At 34.7% G+C, this 25742-nt stretch overlaps 1 protein-coding gene across 1 annotated transcript; it reads left to right on the plus strand.

Moving 5' to 3' along the window:
- Positions 1 to 2412: 2412 nt before the first annotated feature.
- Positions 2413 to 23628, plus strand: LOC141904071 (uncharacterized). Its single transcript, XM_074792520.1, has 3 exons — positions 2413 to 2438; positions 21786 to 21919; positions 22249 to 23628. The coding sequence occupies exons 2-3, from the start codon at positions 21817 to 21819 to the stop codon at positions 22992 to 22994; spliced, it is 849 nt and encodes a 282-aa protein (XP_074648621.1). The 5' UTR covers positions 2413 to 2438; positions 21786 to 21816; the 3' UTR covers positions 22995 to 23628.
- The last annotated feature ends 2114 nt before the right edge of the window (positions 23629 to 25742 follow it).

A 25742-nucleotide genomic window follows, 5' to 3' on the forward strand; every position in this document is an offset into this window, starting at 1 on the left:
TGTTATTATATACTACCAATTGAAGATGAAAATAGATTATAATCCGATTTAAAAAATGATTATTTAGTTATGACTGAATTAAATAAATGGATTGGATATTTATCGTTTCAATTAGGTGGATTTATGACATAATTATCAACTGGGGTTATAACATTTTCAAATATTGAAAGTAAAAATATTTCTATAATAAATGAGCGAGGTGAAAGAAGTGAAGGAATTAACTGTGAAGAAAAAACCGAGAACACAGAAACAAATTGAATGGTCTCGGCAATTAGGAATTAAATCACAAGAATATAAAAAAGCTGTAAAAGAAAAAATAAGTAATAAAAATGTTAATAAAAATGGTGAAAATATTGTTATTTCTACTCCTTCTGATAATAGAATATTTGATAAATGTCTATATTTTACAGTTGGATTTGTAATTGTATTCATTTTGATTGGGTGTAATTGGTATAAGAAATCAAATAAAATTCATGATATTAATAATTCTGAAACAACTGCTATCAAAAATGAAAATACTTCTGAAATTCCAAAATTGATAATAAAAAAAATGGATTAATATTTTAGAAAAAAAGCAAAAAAAATAATTGAATATCTCACTACTTTTGTCTATCTATGTGGAGCAATTAAATTGTCCACATAAGTCATTTCGGATTCTAGATATTCATTATTTTTATTAATTTATTTTGTTTTTACTTGAATATTGTATTACAGTCGTTTCTTATTATTAGTTTTTTCTTAAATTGAAAGATGGCAGCACTGGGTGTGATGCTAAAATGAATATTTGAATTTGAATTTGAATTTGTTTATCAATTAACATAGTAATTGATTACTAATTTGATTAAAAATTATATCATAATTAAGTTAAAAATCCATAATTTATTTATCAGTTTTCATTCTTATATTCTTTTCATTCGGAATAATTTATAATTTCAAATTTCACATATTTTTTTAACACCAGCAACATTTACTTAGGTGTTTTAGCTAAGTATATAACGCAATTCATTCAACCACTGGAGTGCCGCCGGGCTTGGCTTGCAGGGGCATTTCGAAAATGCACCTTTGTCCACCCTCCGTGGTTCTCCTTCAGTTTCGACTTTCGATCCTCCTTTCGGGGGTAAGGGGTTGATAGGAAATGCATTAGGCGTCTTTAATATAATGTGTTTCCTGTCAACCATTGAAGGAGAATTGGTGAGGTGTGGGTCACAGGGGTGTAAGTAGAAATGCTTGGGGATAGGTATCTCGTGGCGCTTCTCAATAACGGGATGCTTATCCCCTAAAAACTCTGCGAGTCAAGCCGGGTGGTTTTGCTAAAACTTACCGTAAAAACATTGAAATATTCCTTTTAATCACGAGAGAGAATGATGACTATCCTCCTGTCGTCACGGCCGAGCTAATTTAAATAAACCTCGCTTTCAGCAACCAATGAAAACGTGGTAGTTCAATGCCGGCTAACTGGCCTGTGTGTATTGTATGTACTGCGTGCTTATTATATAACTGCTAGCTATCCAATATAACAACAACGTTGTGCAACACCTGTTTGATTGATCAATATTCAAATGAAGCACTCTCTTATAATAACATGTAACAGATGTTTGACTGTATGATTGTAGTTGTTTATAAAACGACTAAGGTCATTTTGGATTCTAGATATTCATTATTTTTATTTCTTATTTAATCAACAATTTCTAAATCATGATGACCGTCTTCATTTTTTCCATGATATATTATTTTAAATCCTACTAAATCTTTCAATTCCTCTGTACTCAATGAAACCCATTTATCGGGTAAAAACACTTTAAATTCTCGTGATGTACTAACATTACAGTAGCTTAAATTAGCTGATACTTTCTCTCCATATTTAGTTTTTATCTTTTCTAATTTCAATATCTTATGTTCAATTTCTTGTAACATCAACTAACTTTTTTATTTCAAATTGTTTTTTTGTTGGTTTAATTCTGTTATTTATTGTTGCTAAGAATGCTTTTCTATCTCCCATTTATAAGGAAAAAAAATTACTTGTGGTGATGAGTGGTCGACCTTCGACCTCTGGTATGAAAGCCTACTTTCCCAATTACTCAGATTGTAGTTGATAAGTGGTTTCCAGTGTGTTGGTTTTAGCGCATGTTTAAGTCTTCGACACCAAATGTCTCAAGTCACCCTGATTTACGGTACCCGTACTGAGCCGTCTGTACTGAATGTGTTTGTAATTCCTTTATTTTACTGTGTTTTTGGTTTTGTTGAATGGAACTGGCTAAATGCGTTGGCTTACCTAACAATGGGTTGAATCTGAACTGTAGAGACCGGCAACCAGTCTAAATCTCTACCGGGAGGATGCGGTGTTGCCTTGCCTGAATATTCTCGGAACTATCCGCGCTTCCAAATTGACAATTCAATTCAATAAGATTTTTATTATATACGCCCTATTATACGCTAAGGTGAGTCCAAATTATGCAAAATACAGCCCAGAAAATGTGTTTCCCGAGATTTTTAAGATTAACACCTGAACTCGAATTTGTCCACACGAAATAGCTCCAATCTTACTGAAAGAAAGCTTGTTGGAATGGGGAGGGCTCAAATAACAATATATTTTTAAATTTTTGAATTATCTTCAGTAGTTTTCGAGATATCGCAAATTGAAGTTTGAAAATTTGAGCGAAAAGTGTCTTCATGTTTCAATACACAAAAACTGTGATCTAAGAAGGCAATATTTCATGTAAACAAACTTCAATATCTCTTAAACTAAAAGAGATAGACTAATGTCTATTTATTAATTGATGAGACCTGTTTTTCTTGGATATTTTGCTTACTTTTTGGGGTACATACCTCATTTATGTCTTAACAGAATGCCAAAAGTCGCGGACAACAACTGAATATCCGATATATTTCCAGTTCTGTACCAATTAGATGGATTGGCAAAAAGACTCCTTAAGTCCAGTTGAATGAGAGAGAAAATCCTCCATTTTGTGAAATTTCTTGAATTTTTACATTGTCACCATGCCTACGAAATGAAGTTATTTTTCTTGTGGGGTCTCAACAACTAAATCAGGGTGGCGTAGGCATGGTAACAATGTTCAAATCCAAGAAATTTGACAAAATGGAGGATTTTCTCTCTCATTCAACTGGACTTAAGGAGTCTTTTTGCCAATCCATCTAATTGGTACAGAACTGGAAATATATCGGATATTCAGTTGTTGTCCGCGATTTTTGGCATTCTGTTAAGACATAAATGAGGTATGTACCCCAAAAAGTAAGCAAAATATCCCAGAAAAACAGGTCTCATCAATTAATAAATAGACATTAGAAATTTAAAGAGCAATACTCTCATAGCACTTTCAGGTGACAGTTGAAAGACCCAAAATTTTTATCTGATTCCAAATGCCTATGGTTTCCATGGAAACCAGCCGAAAAATGGTAAAATAATGAAAATATCGATGTTAGATCAAAAGTTATGATGTAGAAAGGGGATAGAATAACTAGTTATCAATAGTTAATGTTTGCCCTAAGTTTATCTAGGAATATCTATTATTATGTAGATTATTATTATTAGGTTTCCATGGTAACGGCAAGAAAAAATGTGAAATATTGAGAAATATTGATATGATTTCAGATGAAATTATTTTTTTCACTACATAATTTTTGAAATGAATAAACATGATTATCAAGGCCTGTCAGTTAGGTCTATAGCCATAGGCTCCTATTGCAAATTGATTTAAATATACCAATGTTATATATTATTTGCTAGATGGATTTTAGTTAAGAAAAGCAGAAAATTAGGCTTGGCCTAGCTCAAAACGCTGAAATTTGAAATATATTCATGATATCATAATAAAATCAATCAGTTTGGAAACATAAACCAAGCAATAGTAATAATACTACTAATAATAACTAAATAATAATCCATTTGTTTTGTTTTGAGCTAAATTTCAACAATATTTTATATATATTTCAATTTTGCTGCTTTTGGAAAATCCCCTCGGGAATCACGCGCCTCTATTTTTGCCCGTCACAAGCCTCAATTCATCCCATTTGACGCCTCCCTCTTTGAACAGCCGCTTTACCGACGGGAGCGTAGTGGCGATCCGCGCGCAAAAAAAAAATTTTGCCGATCATTTCGCTAAATCTGTCCTAATATTCAGAAATATAGTGATGAATAATTATGAATCGGAAAATAAATACAATAATTCACCGCTAGACCGATGAATAATTGTTGAATATTGATCTCATCACGAGCAGCGCTGCGCGTCGTCATTCAATAACAAGTGCCGGCCGCCATTTTGTATCGCTCGCTTCAACGCAAAACTTAGACATTGAATTTTCCGGCAGCGATCGCTCAGCCCCGACACGAAATAAAATCATGCGGTCTTCAGTATTTGAATTTTAAGATCCTAAACCTTCCGATTCCTGATGATTCGTCGCTTATTCCGGGTCCTAAGCTGACAAATTTTGCTCTTGAAAAAGGGTATATTTCGATTTCTATTTTCTTCGTCTAAAATGCGGATTGATACACTAAACCAACCCCCAAGTGATTAAGATCGATCTTATTGGTTGATTCCAAAAGATTTTAGCTCATTTGCATTGATAGACAGGTTTTATGAATGATTTTACTACGCGATGTCAAAACGCGTAGTAAAAACGCGCATCACACTTTTCCTAATCAATAATGGTCGTCACAATCGATAGTGGCGCCCCGTGCGGACATGAACATACCTACCCAAGTCTTGGAGTCCCCAACTCATAGTATCCTTGGTACTATTAATCGTTTAGTATATTTATAATATATACTATATATATAGTACCGGTACTAATTTTTTGCCAATACCAATGCCGTGAATGCGGCAAAAACTGTAATGTTTCCAAAGTCTCCGTTTTTAACGCATGCACATTTCCATTAGCGAGTGTTGGGGAAATTCTTTAAGTTCAGAAATCGGTTAAGTGCGCAGCCGCGGGCGTCACTACATCACATGTCAGAACTTTCAAAACTGGGTCATGTCCGTGTATGCATAATGAATGTGTTTTGATGACTCCAATGTTTCCGTTTCTATTAGATTCGAATCCCACAATAAATAATTCTCTTATTTCAATTTGATTTGAACATTGATGACCCCAGTGTCACTAGTTTATTTTAGCGGCGCGACCAGATTCGAGCCCCGAAAAAATACTGATCTTATTTCAATTCAATTTTGAACTTTGATGACAGCGTCCTAGTTAGTTACCTAATCGTTCGTATCGTATCGTATTGGTTACAACCAATGGGAGGCATTGTATGCCTATTTCGTTGGTGGTAAGCTTTTTATAATCGGATGGGCTTATCCGTAGCCAACGTTAGGGATGACAAGGGCCAAAACACGGTTGAAAAAAGTAACACTTCAAAGATATACTTTCTATTCACTTCAGTCCACAATTAATGGCTTAATTCACAAACTAACACAGTTACCTTTCGAAATAATCCAATTTTATGTATGTTTCGAGTGATTAATCAACATTATTTTGAGAAATTAATTAATTTCTCCACAAATTCCGCCATTGGCCGCCATTTCTCTGTATTGCATACATGTGGCATGATAGACAAGGTGACCTACAAGGATTTATATAAAACTTTGAAGACGAAATGACAATTTTTATTAGCCCACTTGGGACTTTAGTCCCAGCGGGCTATTGCGTTCACTTTTCGTCCGTCGTCCGTCCGTAGCGTCCGTCCGTCCGTAGACGGAATCCAGTTGTTTTGGGAAGTTTTGAAGACGCTTCAAGGTAATGTCTTGATATTTGGTTTACACATGTATCTACCCTAGACACATCTTCAGCCCAAAAACTGGCCCTGTCAGATTCAAGATGGCCGACTGGCAGCCATTGTTGTTCGCCAAAATCAGCACTTTTTACACATTTTTGAACTTTTTGAGGGAAATTTTGAAGATGCTTTGATCAATTACCTTGATCTTTCGGATATATGTGAATTCCCCCAGGGTTCATCAGCATAACAAAAATTGGGTCGATCGGACTCAAGATGGCCGTCCTATGACCTTTTTAGTGCCCAAAAATGTTAATTTTGGCCCAAATTTTGAGTCCTGTAGCTTCCTACTGGTTTATCATTTCTCATTGCAATTTGTGATGGGTATTCTTTGGAAAGGGATGTTTTATACCTGAGACAGGTATTTTTCATCAGCCAATTATGACGCAATTGGCGGCCATCTTGGTGTAAGCAGTACTCATTCGTAAGTGGGAAAAAGTTTTTCCACATTATATTGATATCTAAGCGTATTTTGTTACCACAATCATTTAGAAAGTTGTAGCTCATAACGTGTTCTATGATTGTGGTGAGTTTCAAGGTCATTGGTTTTTGTATATGGCCACCAGGGGGCGTTGAATAATGCAATATCTTAGTATTTCTATATTATATTCGTATCAATGCATATTTTGTAACCACAATCAATTGCAAAGTTGTTGCTCATGACATCATCTATGATTGTGGCAAGTTTTAAGGCCATTAGTTATTCTATATTGTCACCAGGGGGCGTTGAATAGTAGAATAACTTAGTATTTCCTTATTATATTGGTACCTAGGCATATTTTGTTACCATGATCAATTACAAAGTTATAGTTCGTGACATGTTCTATGATTGTGGTGAGTTTCAAGGTCATTGGGTTTTGAATATGGTCACCAGGGGGCGTTGAATAGTAGAATAACTTAGTATTTCTATATTAAAGTGGTAACGAGGCATATTTTGTTATCACAATCAATTACAAAATCGTAGCTGCTGACATGTTCTATGATTGTGGTGAGTTTCAAGGTCATTGGATTCTGTATGTGGTCACCAGGGGGCGTTGAATATTGAAATTGTTAGATTGTTGAGCATTTGGAACCACTTCCCAAGTGGGCATGGTGTCCCTGGACCCCTAGTTTTTGATGGTTTTCCAACATGTATTTCAAATCTTCGTGCTTTCCATGATAAATAATGAAATAATAAATTCTGGATGAAGAAAAATGTGAATTAGTGTTGATTTCTTAATTTTTTCAATTTCGTCATTTCGCTTCGTAGTTTGTGCTGTTGTCCTGGCCTTAGTCCACAGGTGCCAGCACCCTCCAGTAATTTTCAAAATGGCAGCTGTTGACTCGACAGAAATTTACTCTCACTTTACGGCCGATTTGCACATGGATTAAGATCGTCAGGTGAGGCATTATAGGTATCAGACAAACTACGAATCTGTTGTGCATCGATTACAACAAAAATCAGGCGGATATCTTAAACGACCAGAAAATGCCAGGCAAATTACCCGTCAGTCAAATTGGCTGACGAAGATTGCATACAAGAATGATGTTCCTATTCCTGACTGTGGTTTGTGAAAATATCCGATCGTGAAACTAAACCACAGACAAGTTACTGACTAACAGCGTCCAGTGTAGCTGGATGCTTTATTTCATACGGCGCTATCATGTTCGAATCCCGAAAATGCTGATCTCGAAATGCTAACCATTATGAACTTTGGTGCACTTTCTATGGTGATCCCAATGTCACTGTTAAATCATTTGGACAATTTATTTAATTGTATTAAGGCTAAACAAAAATGATACCTTATTTCTCCGCAGCGGCCGGGTCATTTTTGTAAAATATGATAAAATTTATAAACAGTTCATTTCTATAGCGGCTGGGTCTGTTATGGTAAAATTGATCACGATTTTAAAAAAAGTAATGTATAGGGTAGATAGGCGGCCGGCCGGGTCAACATTTAAGCTCAGCAGAGCGGAGAAACAAGGTATCAATTTTTTTTAGCCTAACATATGATACACAAGCATATGATACATGAGATTATTTAGACATCACATCCTGCGGCCAAAGTTCACGCTGGTTCATTTCAAGCGAAAACCGTACTGACATGACCCAGTTTTGAAACATGTAAACACTGTCATAGCACCTGGGCACTGTACTGATTTTTCGACTTGGACATTTCCAACATGTACTGAGCCTAATGCGCATGCGTTAAAAACGGAGACATTGGAAACATTACGGTTTTTGCGGGAATGTGGCAATGGCTAAATATTGGGTTAGGTTTGTTTTTTTAAACTGGCTCCAGTTACGGGGGAATCTGCACTTTGTCTATATCTATGTACGCGCATCGGGAAGGAATAGGGTTAGGGTAAGGTGAGGATATATATGAATTAACTCATCCAGCTTCCAGATGTAGCTAATGACATGGTCTAAGATCGTGGTGAGTTTCAAGGTCATTGGTTTTTGCATATGGCCACCAGGGGGCTTGAAAAATGCAATGACTTAGTATTCTATATTATATTCGTTCCTTTGCACATTTTGTTACCACAATCAATTGAAAAGTCATAGCTCATGACATGTTCTATGATTGTGGTGAGTTTCATGGACATTAGTTATTCTATATGGTCAATAACTAGGGGCGTTGAATAGAAGAATAACTTTCCTTATTATATTGGTACTTAGGCATATTTTGTTACCGTGATTAACAGCAAAGTTGTAGCTCATGACATGTTTTATAATTATGATGAGTTTCAAGGTCATTGGGCTTTGCATATCGTCACCAGGGGTTGTTGAATAGTAGAATAACTTAGTATTTCCATATCATTTTGGTAACTAGGCATATTTTGTTACCACAATCAATTACAAAATTGTAGCTGTTGACATGTTCTATGATTGTGGTGAGTTTCAAGGTCATTCGATTTTTTCAAGGTCATGCGCTAACCGTACTCCGTAACCGGAGCTATCGCATTCCGTTTATGGACTCCGTAACTGGGGCCACATTGTTGTATTTTAGCTCCGCTGTGACCGAAGGTCAGTGGAGCTGATGGGTTAGAGTGATTATCCGTCATCGTCTGTCCGTCCGTCAACTATTGCTTCAATTTGCTACTAGTGCTACAGTTCTTTCCTAATCTTGACCTAACTTGGTATGAAGCTAATATGGGCCAAGGGCTAAAAAGTTATAGAGCCGTTTTCCCAATTTGATCTCTAGGGGGCGCTGTCCGGGTGGCGCGTGTAAAATCTTTAAATCGCTACTTGTCCTACAGATATTGTACGATGTTGACGTGCAGATACTACAAGCCAAGGACTAAAATGTTAAAGAGCTGTTTTTAGTTCCGCTGTGACCGAAGGACCGAGGGAGCCGTCGTCATTCGTCCGTTTGTTCGTTAGTTCATTCGTCGTTCGTGCTCCGTCAACTTTTTCTTCAAATCGCTACTAGTCCTACAGTTTTAATCAGATCAATTCCAAATTTGGTATGAAAGTTCTATGGACCTAGGCCTGTAAAGGTACGGAGCCATTTTTTGGATTCGTCACCCAGGGGCGCTCCTGAGGGGTGGAGTTTCTATTTCTTCACATAGTGGTTTTGTTGGAAAAAGGCTACTAGTCCTACAGTTTTCAGGGATGAGCATTTCCCGCTTTCTGCAATTTCCCGCTTTTTTTTGTGATGAGAAATTTTAAAATACAAGCTTTCCAAATTGTCCAGATCCATTGAGAAATGGGGTAGGGGGTTGGAAGGTCTGCTGTCTCTGGCATTATGTTTCTGCTCACAAAACTGAGTATTTTTAGCATGCTTGACGGTGCTCAGCCCAAAAAAGATGTTCGTTATGTGTTGCAATCTGGTATTGCCAATATAAACTACTGTGAAAAAATAATCAGTTCGTGCTGCCATCTAGAATGGAACCAAGACTGTTTTGGAAATCATGCTGGGAACACCCACCTTCAGCTTCGTGCCTATGTTGCAGTTTAGCTGCAATTTCAGTAATTATCAGAAATTTCATCAAAAGTCCCGCTTTTTTCATAAACCCTGGTTCTCATCCCTGAGTTTTAATCAGATCAATTCCAAATTTGGTATGAATGTTATATGGAGAGGCCATAAAGTTACAGAGCCATTTTTTGGATTCTTCCCCCTAGGGGCGCCTCTTGGGGTGGAATTTCTATTTCTTCAAATTGCTACTAATCCTACAGTTTTAATCAGATCAAGTCCAAATTTGGTATGAATGTTCTATGGACCAATACCTACAAAATATTTTTTGGATTTGGCCAAAAGGGGGCACCCCTATGTATGCAGCTTCTATTTCTTCAAATCACACAGCAGAGCTATATAAGCCGATAGGCTCCTTGTCCCAATTTGATCTCTAGGGGGCGCTGTACAGCTTGTCCTACTTGCTACTTGTCCTACAATTATAGTCTGAAAAAGTTATGGAGCCATTTTCCCAAGTTGATCTCTGGGGGCGCTGTAAGGGTGGCGCTTGTTAAATCTTTAATCTACTTGTCCTACAATTAGGCTATAATCCGATCTTGATGAAACTTGGTTTATGGATACTACAGGCCAGGGGACAAAATGTTATAGGCCTAGAGCCATCTCCAATTTGACCTTAAGGGGGCGCTGTACAGGTCACACTTGTTAAATCACTATCCATCCTACAAATATAGTCTGGTGTTGACGAAACTTGGTATGTATATACTATGGGCCAAGGGCTAGAAACTTATGGAGCGGTTTTCCAAATTTAATCTCTAGAGGGCGCTGTATGGGTGGCGCTTGTAAAATCTATAAATCGCTACTTGTCCTACAATTATTATCCAATCTTACGAAATATGGTGTGTCAATATTTTTGGCCATGGGCTAAATGTTACTGAGCCATTTTGCAAATCTGATATCTAGGGGGCGCTGTACAGGTCACACTTGTAAAGATCTTTCAATTGCTACCAGTCCTTTAATCATTATCTGATATTGACGAAGCTTGGTGTGTAGATACTATGGGCCAAGGGCTAAAAAGTTATAGAGCTGTGGATTTGAACTTTTGAGAGTGCTGTGTAGGCGGTCCTTGCAAAATCTTATCAAAAACCAGCGGAGCTGTATCAGCCGATAGGCTGCTTGTTTGGGATATTTCACCTAAACTTTGACCACAAACCTCAATTTTGCCTTGATATGATGACCAGTGAAACTGCAGTCTAAATAAACCATCGTTTCTATATCCATTTTGTAATAAATTAAAGCAATGGAAATAGACTCCATTTTATGTAATAAATCAATTTTAACAATATATATTTCCATGCCTACCATTTAAAATTATTTTCAAATCTATCAAAATTCGTAGTTCACATAGGTTCGTTGGTGGAATTTCAAAAATGGCTGATCTCCTTTCTCATTTCAAAATGAGAAAATGAAGGCTTTTTGTCAATCCTACAATACAATGTGGTTTATTTAGACTGCAGTTTCTTAATTTCATAAAGTTCAAACATAAAGCAAAAATCCCCAAAAACCAATGTCACACGAAAATAAGTAGATATAAGTGGAAAGAAGCCTATTAGTCTATTTTTTGTCTGCCAGTACTTATTAGGCTATGTATAGGCCTATTATAGACACTGGATTAACTGATTATCATTTTTACAGTACCTACAACTCTGATACGAGCCCTGCGGCACCAACCAGCAAATGAAATGTTATTGAAATTTATTGCAAAACGAAATATTTTGCAACTTTCAAGCATAAGGTATGAAATTTTAGCCCAATGTCTTTTTATTTTTGTGTGGGGTAGATTTTTTGGGGTTATTTCTCTTAATGTTTGGACACATACCAATAGCCCATTTTGGTCTTAACACAACCAGTGAAACTGCAGCGCATGAATGAACCATCATTTTTATATCCATTTTGCACTGGAAGATTGCCAAAAAGTCTTATTTACCGTAACGCATTCGAATGAGAGAAAAGAGACCATAATTTATATGATAATCTATATATTATTATCATTAGTTTCAATAATATTATGATAATTAATCTTTTCTTTTTCTACATATTTCTTTGATTTCTTATTTGATGCCCAATTTTTATATAAAATATATTTCTTACATGTATCACAATATTTTGGATTATAATAATCTTTTTTTGATTCAATATCATATGTAGAAGGGATATCATTATTAGATGCAGAAGTGAAGGGTAGAATATTGTCTTCTATTTTAGATTCAATATTATCTTCTATTTTAGATTCAATATTATCCTCTATTTTAGTTTCAATATTCTTTTCTATTTTACTTATTCTATACTTGAATTGATAAAATTCTCCAAAATACTTACTATATTCATAAGGTATTATATAATATATATCTGATATCATTTCACTTGGAGTTTGTATTTCATATATTCCACATTCCATTTATTATAAAATTTTTTATTAAAGATTAAAATTTTAATACATAACACAGTGTAATTGTGAATTTGTTATATTTAATCCCGCGTCAGATATGATATAAAAATGCATTTTATAATTGTTGCCTCCTTTTTAGCCCACTTGGGACTTAAGTCCCAGCGGGCTATTGCGTTCATTTTTCATCCGTCGTCCGTCGTCCGTCCGTTCGTGCGTCCGTCCGTCCGTAGACGGAATCCAGTTATTTTGGGAAGTTTTGAAGACGCTTCAATGTAATGTCTTGATATTTGGGTTACACATGTATCTACCCTAGACACATCTTCAGCCCAAAAACTGGCCCTGTCAGAATTAAGATGGCCGACTGGCAGCCATTGTTGTTTGCCAAAATCAGCACTTTTTATACGTTTTTGAACTTTTTGAGGGAATTTTTGAAGACGCTTTGATAAATTAGCTTGATCTTTCGTATATATTTGAATCCCCCAAGGGCCCATAAGCATAACAAAAATTGGGTCGATCAGACTCAAGATGACTGTCCTATGACCTTTTTAGTGCCCAAAAATGTCAATTTTGGCCCGAATTCTGAGTCCTGTAGCTTCCTACTGGTTTGCCATTGTTCACTGCAATTGCTGATGGGTATTCTTTGGAAAGGGATGTTTTATACCTGAGGTAGGTATTTTTGATCCGCCAATTATGATGCTATTGGCGGCCATCTTGGTGTTATCGGTACTCATTCACGGGTGGGAAAAAGTTTTTCGACATTATATTGATACCTAAGCATATTTTGTTACCGCAATGAATTAGAAAGTTGTAGCTTATAAGGTGTTCTATGACTGTGGTGAGTTTCAAGGTCATTAGTGTTTGTATATGGCCACCAGGGGGCGTTGAATAATATAGTATCTTAGTATTTCTATATTATATTTGTACCAATGCATATTTTGTTACCACAATCAATTGCAAAGTTGTAACTCATGACATCGCCTATGATTGTGGTCTGTTTTAAGGACATTAGTTATTCTATATGGTCACCAGGGGGCATTGAATATTAGAATAACTTAGTATTTCCTTATCATATTGGTGCCTAAGCATATTTTGTTAACATGATCAATTGCAAAGTTGTAGTTCATGACATGTTCTATGATTGTGGCGAGTTTCAGGGTCATTGGGTTTTGAATATGGTCACCAGGGGGCGTTGAATTGTAGAATTACCTAGTATTTCCATAATAAATTGGAAACGAGGCATATTTTCACAATCAATTACAAAATGGTAGCATATGACATGTTCTATGATTGTGGCGAGTTTTAAGGTCATTGGTTTTTTGTATATGGTCACCAGGGGGCGTTGAATATTGAAATTGTTAGATTGTTGAGCATTTGAAACCACTTCCCAAGTGGACATGGTGTCTCTGGACCCCTAGTTTCTTTTTCATGAATAAATGTATTCCATTTTTAGTGTTCTGCTGCTTTTTCCCAGTACCATGTAATAAGTTATCTTCAGTTGTATAATGCAAATTTATTACCAGTATAATAATCAATTTGATTAATATTACAATCTTCAGTTTATTTTTTTCAATCATAAAAATTTTTTAAATTTCTACCCATTGATCTATCATTCTCATTCCTTGACAAAATATTTTATTTGCTATACCTTCAATTGTTATTTCTACTTTTGATATATCAAGATTATAATAATTATCAACTTTTATTGCACCATTAGAATATGTTGCAATGGTAAAAAATATTAATATACCTTTGATAGATCTCCTTGGGGAGTTAATATTCTCATTAATTAATTCATCATTTGCATTAATAGTTACAGTTTTAAATTTATCAATATAATCATATTATAATGAAAATCCTTGATTGTATTTAGTCTGAATTGTGTTAGCAATATTTTCATCAGTTACTGTGTCATATTCTAAACATATATTTGATAATTTATAATCCATACCAGTAGTAACACTAGACAATACAATTTCATTAACAGGAGCAAATGTTATTTCGAATATAATATCTTCTTGTATAGCATATTTATATAAAGGTGCATTATTAAGTCTAATGGAATTTTTATATTTGCTTCCATAAATCGTTTTTATTAAATTATCTACGTCATTAGTTACTACTGCGTTATGTGCTTCAGATCTTAATTTATTTTGGTTTTCTGATTGAATGCCTTGAAATATCATATTATTTCTATTTTCTTTTGTTAACCATAAATCTTTATAATGCGTAAATAAATTTTGATCATCTAAGGAAAAAACGGTTTCTGGTCCAATCTTTATATTTAATATTTTGATTAGATATCTTCCAACATTATCTACGACATAATTATTATTATTACCAGTTACTTAAATATCAGCTGATAAATAAATAATATTTGGAACATAAAAAGTATTTTATGTTAATCGAGGAATTCTAACATATAAAGTTTCTTCAGGATTAATATAAGAAGGATTATGGGTAATTATACGATGAGATCTCTCTGCTTTAATTGCATTAGATATTCTAGAATTCTTAGAAGGATTTATATAACTCCCACTCATTTGTTTAAGAAAAAAATTAATCATTTATTTTTTATCATGTTTACTAATCCAAAAATTATTGCACTTACAACTGTAATTAAAAAAAAAATGATATATATTCAGCAGCAAAACTAATAATATTTCCAGCAGATTTCAATATAAAACTAACGATTGATGCAATAATTCCGGGTAATGCTGCAGCAGATTTTATAGATAATTCCCATAGATATTTTTCTAAATTTTTTAAACCATCTTTATCTTTATCTTGTATAGAATTATTATCATTTGGTGGTTTATCCGGTTTATTAGGACTTGGTGTAGATTTTAATGAATTTGAAATAGCTAAACCTATTGTTGTAAATATCATAGTTACAGCTGTTAGAATTGAAAGAATTGTGATACCTTCTAACTTAAATAATGACTTTATTATATCTTTCAATGATATTTTAGAATTTGGTTTTATTATTAAATCTTTAATAATAACTTTTAATCTATTGATATTGATATTTCTGTAATTCTATGTTATATTTTAAATCATTAATTTCTTTTTCTAAACGTTATTATTTTTGCCTCAGACTTTAATTGTTCTAATTATTTTCTTGATTTAGTATATTCATTTTCTAAAGTGCTTATTTTATAATGTCTAATCATTTTATCGTGCGCAATTTTATCAGCTGATTTTTGTACACCTTTAATTTCTCTACGTGCTTGTTCAGGAAATGTTTGAAATCTTCATCAGTTAAATCAAGAAATCCTTTTTGAAATAAAGGTTGCATTTGATTTGTTCCGGTTCAGTACCAGATGTATCAAAAGTACTATTTATATGTTCTTCTGAATTATTTAGTCTATCAAATTTTTAATACAACTTGTAATTGACTTGATTCATTTTTAATTGGTTGAGTGTCTCTTCTCGATGTTTCTGGTGTTGAAGTTCTTAATTTATCTAATTGATCTCCATACTCTTCCATTTCTGTATCAACATCAAAAGGATTTAAATTTGGATTTTTAAATGGTGAATATTTGTGAATATCAATATTCTCAATTGGTTCTTCTTGATTTACCCTTTTGAGTGCATTCCATACAATTCTGAGAATTTCTGAGCCATCTTTTGAATGTTCAATAGTAGATCTTGCTAACAGTCCAGGTCTAAACATATTTTCTTGTCCCATTTAAAATAATTGTATTGATACAATTTTGTTATTTAATTCAACATTATAATACCATGCATCATTTTTAAATTCTAAATTATACATGAAATGTGGGTCATCTTTTAAAATTTGTATTACAATATCTTCTGTAACAATTGATCCTTTAATATTTCCTGGTAATATTTCGTTAACAACTGTATCTATTACTCTACTTTTCATGAAACATAATCCTTTTGATATTTTAGGAAATTATGTTGATTTCACTAATCTATTCATTAAATCTTTTCTTTCTGTTTTTAGTTTTAATTACACCCCTTTCAGGAGCTGTTGAATATTTTATTATTTTACCATATAATTCACCATCATCATCAACTTAATTAGAATTATATGCTATTTCATTATCATTATCAAAATTTGTTTCATCAAAATCAGGTTGTTGTTCATCAGTTATACCAGTTTCATTAAAATCTTGTAATTCATAATCTTCTGCATCCATTTATATAATATAAAAATTAGAATTAAAAATATAATATTCCTCCTATTATAATACCTACACAAGTTATAGCTAATTTAGTATTTTCATATGATTTATTATCATTATTACTTTTAATTATTTCATGTTGAATATTATCGGTTTTTTATATTTTCTGATGTATTGTAATCTTTTATTTTAGAATCATTATTTAATTTTTAGCATTGGTTGACGTCATGCCAATGCAAGTAAAATGGAGCGAAAATAGTAGTACGAAAAAATAGCGCCAACTCTTCTCATTTTCATAGTAACTTCAAATTGTCAATCCGTTCGCGTAAAACATTAGAAACAGCTGAAAATGACAAAAAAAAATGTTTCAATTATTCTTCACAACATAGCGTCGCCAGATTTCTGATTAAATGGTCCAAAAAGTTATTCGATCGCATTTTTCTCGTTCATTATCTGGTAGATGAGAGTGGGTTAAACAATCGCGTAGCGATATGTCCGCATTGACATTGGCAGTAAAGAATGGGGAACAGCCTCTTCTGAATAGAAAAACATAAAATTATGTACCTCCGGTTTATAAATATCACAATGTTTGGATATAACTGTTACTCCAACTATCAGTATCCATGGGATTATTTGAGATTAATTCTCAGCGTCAGAATACGTATTTCTAGAGCAGTGGAACGGCAGCCTACTCGTAACTGAAACCCGCATGTGATCGTGCGGGAACGCCTTTACTAAAGTTAAAACCATTTCATGATGACACGAAACATCAAACGGTAAACGGTAGGCTACCACCATGATACGATATCACCAATAAAGATAGATCATTTTATTCAATTTTACCAGAGTTGTTTATTGGAGGAAAATATCATTGTTAAGTACGCCGAGAACAACCATGTTGTATCATCAATCAGTTGACTGACATTGTAAAATTCGATTCGGCTATATTCTAATATAAGTTTTCACTTTAGGACGCCCTAACCGCTTGCTGCGCACTCATAAGGCCGTAGCACCCTCTAACGCACTCGGCAGGGATTCGCTTTGTAATGCGCGCCGGGAAAAATACCTTTTATTATCTTTTCCATGCGTTAAACAACAGTGATTGAATTGACGCATTGTTTGTCGTAAATTACAATATTGCGATGGTTATTTGCCGCTGCTGTAGTTTTTTGGAATTGAATCGAGCGGCCTCGGTAGCTCAGTGAGATAAGGCGTGATGCTGTTGAATCCACGATCAATGCTGAGTGACAAGTGGGTTCGAGTCCTGCTAGCTGCCAGCAGTGTGCGGGCAACACTTCAAAGGCCGTACCGTCGTGAGGTTAAATGAACAATCCAATAGGAATATAGTCTTGGGAAACCAAGATCCAAACGACGTACGTAAAGCCAATCAAACAAAAAGACAAACAAACAATCATCAGCCGGCCTCAGTGACACCAACGCCGGCATCGCTCTCTGCGACGTTTTGCATGCGTACATGCATCAGAGCTTGGAGCTCTAAGATCAGAGGGTCTTGCAATTGCATCCAGAAAAATCGTTCTGTTTTTGTTTTCATTATTCAGTGGGGCCTAACAGTTCATGCGTAAAAATGGGTTTTTGTATCCAAATCTAGATTGATATAAATATCTTGGCTGGGACATGATGGAAAATATCAGAATAAACTAGTTTCGTCTTTTTAACAGAATCGCATTAATGAGGTTTAACAGTACAAATAGCCTAGGCTAAATCGTTCGGCAGAAAATAAATTCATTTTCAGGAATAAAATCGTACTAGACTAATAGACCTTAAAGTCTGTGGTCCTCCCAATCAACATCGTCATAGAAGATTTGGGCCTCTTGGGCTTTCAACCGCTCCTCATCATAACGTTTTGATGACGAGCCAAGCTTTTCGATGAGCATAAGGTTAATAGGATCATGTAGGATGTCTTCTCTTCTGAAGTTTTGCGTCGCCTTTTGACCTCGTAACAAGTATTTCACAGCTTGAAGCGCAGAAAACGTTTTTGCGGCCATCTTGTTAGTCTTGGAGTTCAATACGTTACCCATTATACTAAATGAACTCTCGACTACAGTGGCACTGAAAGGGGTCATCATTGCGAATATCATTTTGCATAGTTTCGGATATTTTCCAGTATCCGACACATCACTCCACCAGGAATCTATTCTTATTGGGTTCTCTTTGTCGAAAGCTGATGGCAATGATTTATCAGCGTGGAACTGGTGGACCTCTTTATAAAATCACATTCAGCTTAAAATCACATTCAGCTTAATTATAATTTATTTGTGTTCCAAATTGTTTAACATTTTTCAATGGTAAAATATTCCATAAACTAGAATTCCATAAACTAGAATTACAGATTGTATCTTTAGTTGCTTCAAATGATTTTGTAGGAGCTATTAAATTGCAATAAATATAAAAGTGTGTAAAAGACATTAAATTTGTATAAGTATCAATATTTCAATAAGCTTTATCTGGATTAATTCCTAACAGTTTAGCTAAAGGTTTTTTAACCACAAATTGATGTTGTTCATCATAAGCTAACTTCATTCTTACTTTATTATTGATATCACTTTTTAGCGAACCCATGTTTCGCTTCTTATGCCAACGTTCTAGTTGGTCTTGTGCCAATATTGCTATAAAGTGATGTTAACAAGCCACATTTTGAAACGGTGATAGACCCGGTCGTATTTCTTGTTGCAGATGATTCAAATAGCATAACACTCGCTATTGTGCGAATTTCGTTGCGATGTGATTGATCTAAGCTGTAAAATTTTAGATAATTAGAAAATTTCCTTAGCTATAATATAGTTTGACATGACCTGGAATGACCTAAGTCATGAATAATCATAAGCAGATGCGCATGCGCTTAACACTGTGTAGAATGTGTAGTATTTTGTAAAATATCAAGTTGTGTATTGACGATTACTGTTAAGAAAACGAATGGCGGAAAAGCACGTTACATTTTTATACTTTGGTCACTGACTCTTGAAATAAGAGTACCGTCGACGTCAAGATACTCGAAGAAACCGTAGCGTATTAACTTCCACCAGTCGTCGGGTATGGTACATGTACGAGGGAGGGAGGTAAGTCTTCAGTTTCTCCTGATGAATTAACAATTCACAATGTATATCCTATAAAAAGACCTTCATTTTTTTCATGACTGGACCTCGTTTGTAAAAAAAATACCTGCTGAATCGGAATACTAACTTCTTTCAGCTATATCGTTTGCTACTATAGGTTATTAGGAGAAAAAAATAATCTTCCACCCCTCCACTTTTTACTCAATGGATTTACTGGCCTTGCGATTGCGCAATACCGATTAATGCTGGCAGCACCAGCTTGCCAATTGAGAACTCTCCACATTTTCGGCTGTCCCTGAAGCTATTTTAATAGCGATTGTGCGATTACTGAATTATTTCCGAATAAAGTTATAACAACATAATAAAAGACCTGATTTAGCGATATGAACGGTGGGTTTGAATTGCTTTGTCTTCTTATCTGTCGCTACAATGCGTGTTTGTGCATGAAAACAGTTTCTTCAATGATTTTGATAGAACATTGCACAGGCGTTTAAAACATTTCTCGAGGGTGGCCGAGCTGAAATTTCGAGATGATACGAACGAACTTAATATTTAGCATAATTTAGCAACTCGCAATATTTGGTCATTAATGAGTTTGCTAGGGCAATGGAATACAGAAGCATCAGTAAAACATATATTTTCTCTTTTTTACCTTCAGGGCCTCTTGTTTAGGTAATGATCTGGTGAGTAGCAGTCATTAAACTTATAACAAAGATTACGACGTTCACGGGAAACCATAACCTAGACACATGTACGACGGAACATCTGAACTACCGGTATTCAAGATTCAAGTTATTGTAAAAAAATTAGCTTGTTATTTTGCAAAAAATAAAACATTTTATTTGATATGAAGTGTTGACCTCTCCATCTCACAGTTCTTTGTCAACTGAGCTTTGATTTTAAGCCCCCCTCCACCCCAATTTCAAATGCAAAGTTCAATGTTCTCACAGGATTGACTGGTAAGATTATGCCAGACTTAATCTCTCGATGAGATCTTCCTGACCAATTACTTATTGGGACCAGGTCAGCAGCCACTTCTTTGAAAGCATATTTCGGTTTCTTTCTTTTACTTCTCAGATTATCATGTCGGTGAGTTTCTTGGCCATTGGTCCTTTATTAAAAATTAAGTTCCAAATCCAGCAGACACTCCCATTTTTAAATGAGCTCTTTTATTAATTTTACTGCGCTAATGATTCTAAATTATTTAATCCAGATTTTAAAAATAGATGATACCATTTATTCAAATGTCTAGCATAAATTATAAAAGTTAAATAATCAAGACTTTTATTTGATATATTATAAAAAGAATTACATAAACTTATATTTACTAATTTTAAATCAGCACAATTTCTAAATTCTCTATCTAATTGTACTAGTAAATTATGTGATTTATGATTTAATAGTTTTCTAGAATCAACAAATATTCTACCATTTATTTTACATATTTTTTTATTCGAAATCTATATCATGACATCCTTTTTCCAAATTTTTTATTAAAATTGATTTCATTACTATTTATATATGAATATTTTATATATGGAATTATTAGAGTAATAGGGTATATGTATTTTCATATCAGAGGTTGAAAGGTTGAGTGAGTGAAAAATGAAAATAAATTTGAGCGTGTGAGAATTTATTTTTATTTTTTATGAGCTCGCCCTTTCGACCTCTGGTATGAAAAGACATATACCCTATTACATTGATGGTAGGCTACGGCAATACAAGTTCACTCTGGGGTAAAAATCCACCCCGGTCTAAAACAAATTATGTAAATAATAGAAATAAACGTAGAAAGTTGCATCATTTGGCACAGATTATAACCAGGGGCGTAAAGCCGAGCTCACAGGACAAAGTCCATTAGGGTATAAGTCACCTTGAGAACAACGAGGAAATTTCCAAAATCCCGAGCTAGACAAAGGTTAAAGTACTTACATAAAGACATGCAAAAGGCCCAAGGGCAAAAATAGCCGGACGGTCATCATATCACATGGATCAGATAATAGTGATAAGGTACAATGCGTACATGGGCAGCTTTGCCGCGCGAGAACTTGCGACTTCAATCAGATTGCTCATTGTATTAATCGCTGAGGTAAATTTCAAGGAAGAACTATATAAACGGGAAAACCTGGGCTAAATTAAACAGTATATCTGATTGGCTGATTATGAAATCATCTAAGCTGCGCGTGTAGCTGCGTACTCGGTCTAGTGTGGCAGGGTTTCGTACCGTGGCAATCTCGATGCCATAAGGTTCGAATCCCTGCCGGGAAGGATGTGTTTTCAATGGTCCCAGCAGTGATGTTATATGTAAAGCACTTTTGTAAGATCCTTTAGACCATGGGACGTATAAACTAGTTTATACGTCCATGTTTAGATGTACAATGGATTCTGTTTGATTAACTTTAATTAAACTCAATGCACTCTCTACTGTTGTAGATCGATTTCCACTGTTCAGAGGTTTGGAAAAATGGATTCAATATATCCCTGTGAACTAACGACGGACACGGATGGAAAACCGCTGGCTAAAATAAAAAGTCCTGGATTTAATCCTTACGATATTGATCGGTCAAGTAAGCATTGATTACATTTATTGAATTGATTTATTGATATAACAGAATATTTGCCTTAGAATTAGTTACCCAATATCCTTTAAACGATCGCAGTATACCTGCAAAACTTGCTTGCTTGATTTGGTGTTAGTGATCTTAGTTATAGAATTTAAGACTAACTTTGTAAGATTGCGAATTGGTTGTACTAGTGGGAATACACGCTAAAAAGCCATGAGAAAACCATTATTTTTTGCTAAGGTGGCGTTCCATTGTTTTATTCATTTCAGGTCAAGATGTAATTTATCCAATATCATAATGAGTTCATTATCTTTTGTCTTGAAACTTTTCAGAGTTTATTCCTGAGTGGAGTTTAGAACGGCTGATGACAGCCAATCGCCTGCGCGCACTCTATAGTGGTGACTTCCTTGACTGGAACAAGGTTATGCAAGGAAAAATGGTATTCTTCGTCGGAAAACGAACAGAAATAGCAAGAAACTTTTACAATCGTGATTTACTAATCGGTCCACTGATGTCAGAAGTCAAACTTGGTTATGTCGGGAAATCATCGTATAATACTATAAACACACTTTCCCACGCAGAGACTGGCCAACAGATTGCCAGTGAAGTCAGTCAGTTAGTTTTAATTGACCCGAAAGTCCGCAAGCCCGTCCCATTACCTGGATGGTGGGTCGACAAATATGCGTCATTCACTGCAGGTGGAAAGTCCATGCGCGTTGAAATTCTTGTCAAACCGAAAAGTTCTTTCATTCACCAGACTAAAGTCCGTCACAGTGACATGGATGGATACGGACATACAAACTTTGCATCGTATGTGCAATTTTCTTTAAACGCTGCTGCCTGTGCGACTGCCGACGGACACTTTAAGGGATTTCAAAACGACATTGTTAATTATCCAATGAAAAGCAGCGAGATGACATTTAAAGGTGAAAGCACTGCTGAAGACATTCTGAACGTAGCGACCTGGGAAGATTCGAACAATCAAAAAATTATACATTGTCAAATATACAAAGCGACTGATTTAATTTACCAGCAAACCATGACATTTTACGATAGTTTCCTGAAAAACAATTCGTGATCAAATTGCTGTCTGGGATTCTGTATCTATGCACGTTATATGCTCACGTTATCTTAGATACAAACTTGCAACTACATCAGCTTTATGCTTAAATTTTGAAATTTCCGTGGCACCAAAATAAAGTACTATCGGCGAATTTTCGCCAAGCCGCTGTTCAAGAGCTATTTTATTGTTCTTCGCAATTCTCAAAATTAGCAGAAACAAGTCTTTTAACTGTAAAACAATTTCAGTAAGGTCCAAATATTCATCCATATACGTGATTTGATGCGTATAAATGCGATGTGTGTGACTGGTAAAGACTATGTGTTTGACGGGTAAAAACGGTATTTTGACTGATAAATACGATGTGTTTGACTGGTGATTTGCAAATGTGAAGTTTGAATTTTGACAGTATATCTACGACTAGCAATTCGGTCATGCGAGATCATATTTGATGCGTCACATAAGGTGTTTAGACGAGCATTTTATGTTGAGTTGACTCAAAAATTTGATGTTTTGTCCCTTCAAAAATGATACCTTGTTTCTCATCCAAACCTCATTTCTAGACATGATGAGGGCGGGTGAATTTTTTTGTTTTGAGCTTTTTTAGAATAAAAAGTGGAAATAAACTCATATTTTCATATTTTCTAAGATGATGAGGGCGGGAGGTTTTTCGACGCCTTATAAATCGTCACCATTATGAAACCTAAACAGTGTTTACCATTCAGCGTCATTTTACAAATCACAACAGTAAATCGATGTGCAAAACGTCACAGGTCTATGTGTACAGAGACAAGCTATTTGGCAAAATATTATATTGACAAAGATGAAGAATTCCTTCCTGTGATTATATAATGAGCCCTTTTTAAACGTCGAAATATTATATTGCATTGAATATCATGAGAAGATGTATTGTTATAGTAATGGATACATGATTATATCGGAAGCGATAGGCATAAATAGAATTGATAAGTAAATCGGATTATTCGAGTCAAAATGACGGATGTATACACAATGCGGAAGTCTGATATAAAAGTAAGACCCTGACATAGGGATGCTGTCGGAATTACGAAGCTGTCTACGATCAGTGTAGGGCTGGCGTGAATTTTATCGGTGGCTATACGCGGTCAATATGAAAATTTGTAAACATTTTATTTCAATATTCAAATGTTTTAGAAAATATGTTCCATATTAGGGGTTCTTTACGAAATTACGAAGTGTGAAACGAAATTACGAAATGCAAAACGAAATATGAAACGAAAATATAGCTGCAAAGCAGCGATAACGGGTTTCTGCCTTGCTGGATGAGGAGCGCCATCTAGGGGTCAGCTGATAACATGGCTATGTTGATCCACATGGGCTACTTCGCGAAAAGTTCTAATGTACAAAGGTTAGGGGAAATGACACCGAGAATAACAAAGATACGGTACTTATACCGTGCCCAAGTGGCCGGTAATTTGCCGGTTAGCATACTACTGAATTACAATCGAAAAAACTGATGCTAGAATGAGTTTTCGACATTAACGCCCCCTAGTGGTAAGAATAGGAACTAATTATGTTAGGAATTCGTTGTATCTTATATCCAGGTACATGTATATCAATTTTCATAGAAATCCCTTTATCTGTTAGTAGATATCAATTGAAATGCATTTCCAGCAACTTGTAGGTGGCGCTCCTAGAGAACCATATGAGTTACCTACTTAAACCATACATCAATACAAGTGTCTTGTAAAGGGCTACTAACCACACATTCAAACAACGATTCTATTGGCAACGGTTAAGAACTTAGGAGCAGAAATCGTTGTTTTCACAGTCCCCTGGTGGCAGTTGTATGAACTAATCATGTAGGTTGGAATATTACACACATTTCTATTTTCTATGTACTTATACCAAGTTTTGTGATTGTTATAATAATCAGACCGCATTACATGCGAAAAATGGATGCTGAAATGAGTTTTCAAGATTTACGCCCCCTAGTGGTTAAAATAGGAACTAATTATGTGAGGGGTTCTTTGTATTTAGTAACCAGGTACATGTGTATCAATTCACACGCTTAGTCGATATAGATGAAAATGTATTATCCAGCATTTTATAGGTGGCGCTACTGGAGAACCAAATGAGTTACATGGTTACACCATACATCAATACAAGCGTCTTGTCAAGGGCTACTGATCACTAGTAATAGGGGAATGTGGCTTTCATACCAAAGGTCGAAAGGTCGAGCTCGTAAAAAATGAAAATAATAATTTCCAGTTGAATTAGTCGCGCACACTCCTAAATCAACTGGAAATTATTGTTATTTTCATTTTTTAACTCACTAGCCCTTTCAACCTTTGATATGAAAGCCACATTCCCCTATTACTCTTAAAATAATCATATACATGAATAAAATATATATGAATAACATATAAATGTAATTAGAAAATTGGGGTTTCAAGCCAGAGGTCGGAGGTCGAGCTCACTTATAAATAGATATATAGATATATTTTAAACATATTTCAATATTTATATTTGTATAAGTTAGATTTTTAAACATTAAAAGTGTCAGTAAAGTGTGATTGAAATAATTCATATTTAAATCATTGAATAACATATAAATGAATAAAATATAAATGAATAAAATGTATCAAATCAATTTAAAAAAAAATTTAGTATTAAAATGGAAGCAAATAAGTACTACTGTTCAACATGTAAAATCAATATAGATAAATTTCAAAAAGCAAGACACAATAAAACTAAAACACATTTAGAGAATAAATTGAAATTAGA

This window comes from Tubulanus polymorphus, chromosome 4, assembly GCF_964204645.1.
Source record: "Tubulanus polymorphus chromosome 4, tnTubPoly1.2, whole genome shotgun sequence".
In the NCBI taxonomy this organism is placed as follows: Eukaryota; Metazoa; Nemertea; class Palaeonemertea; order Tubulaniformes; family Tubulanidae; genus Tubulanus; species Tubulanus polymorphus.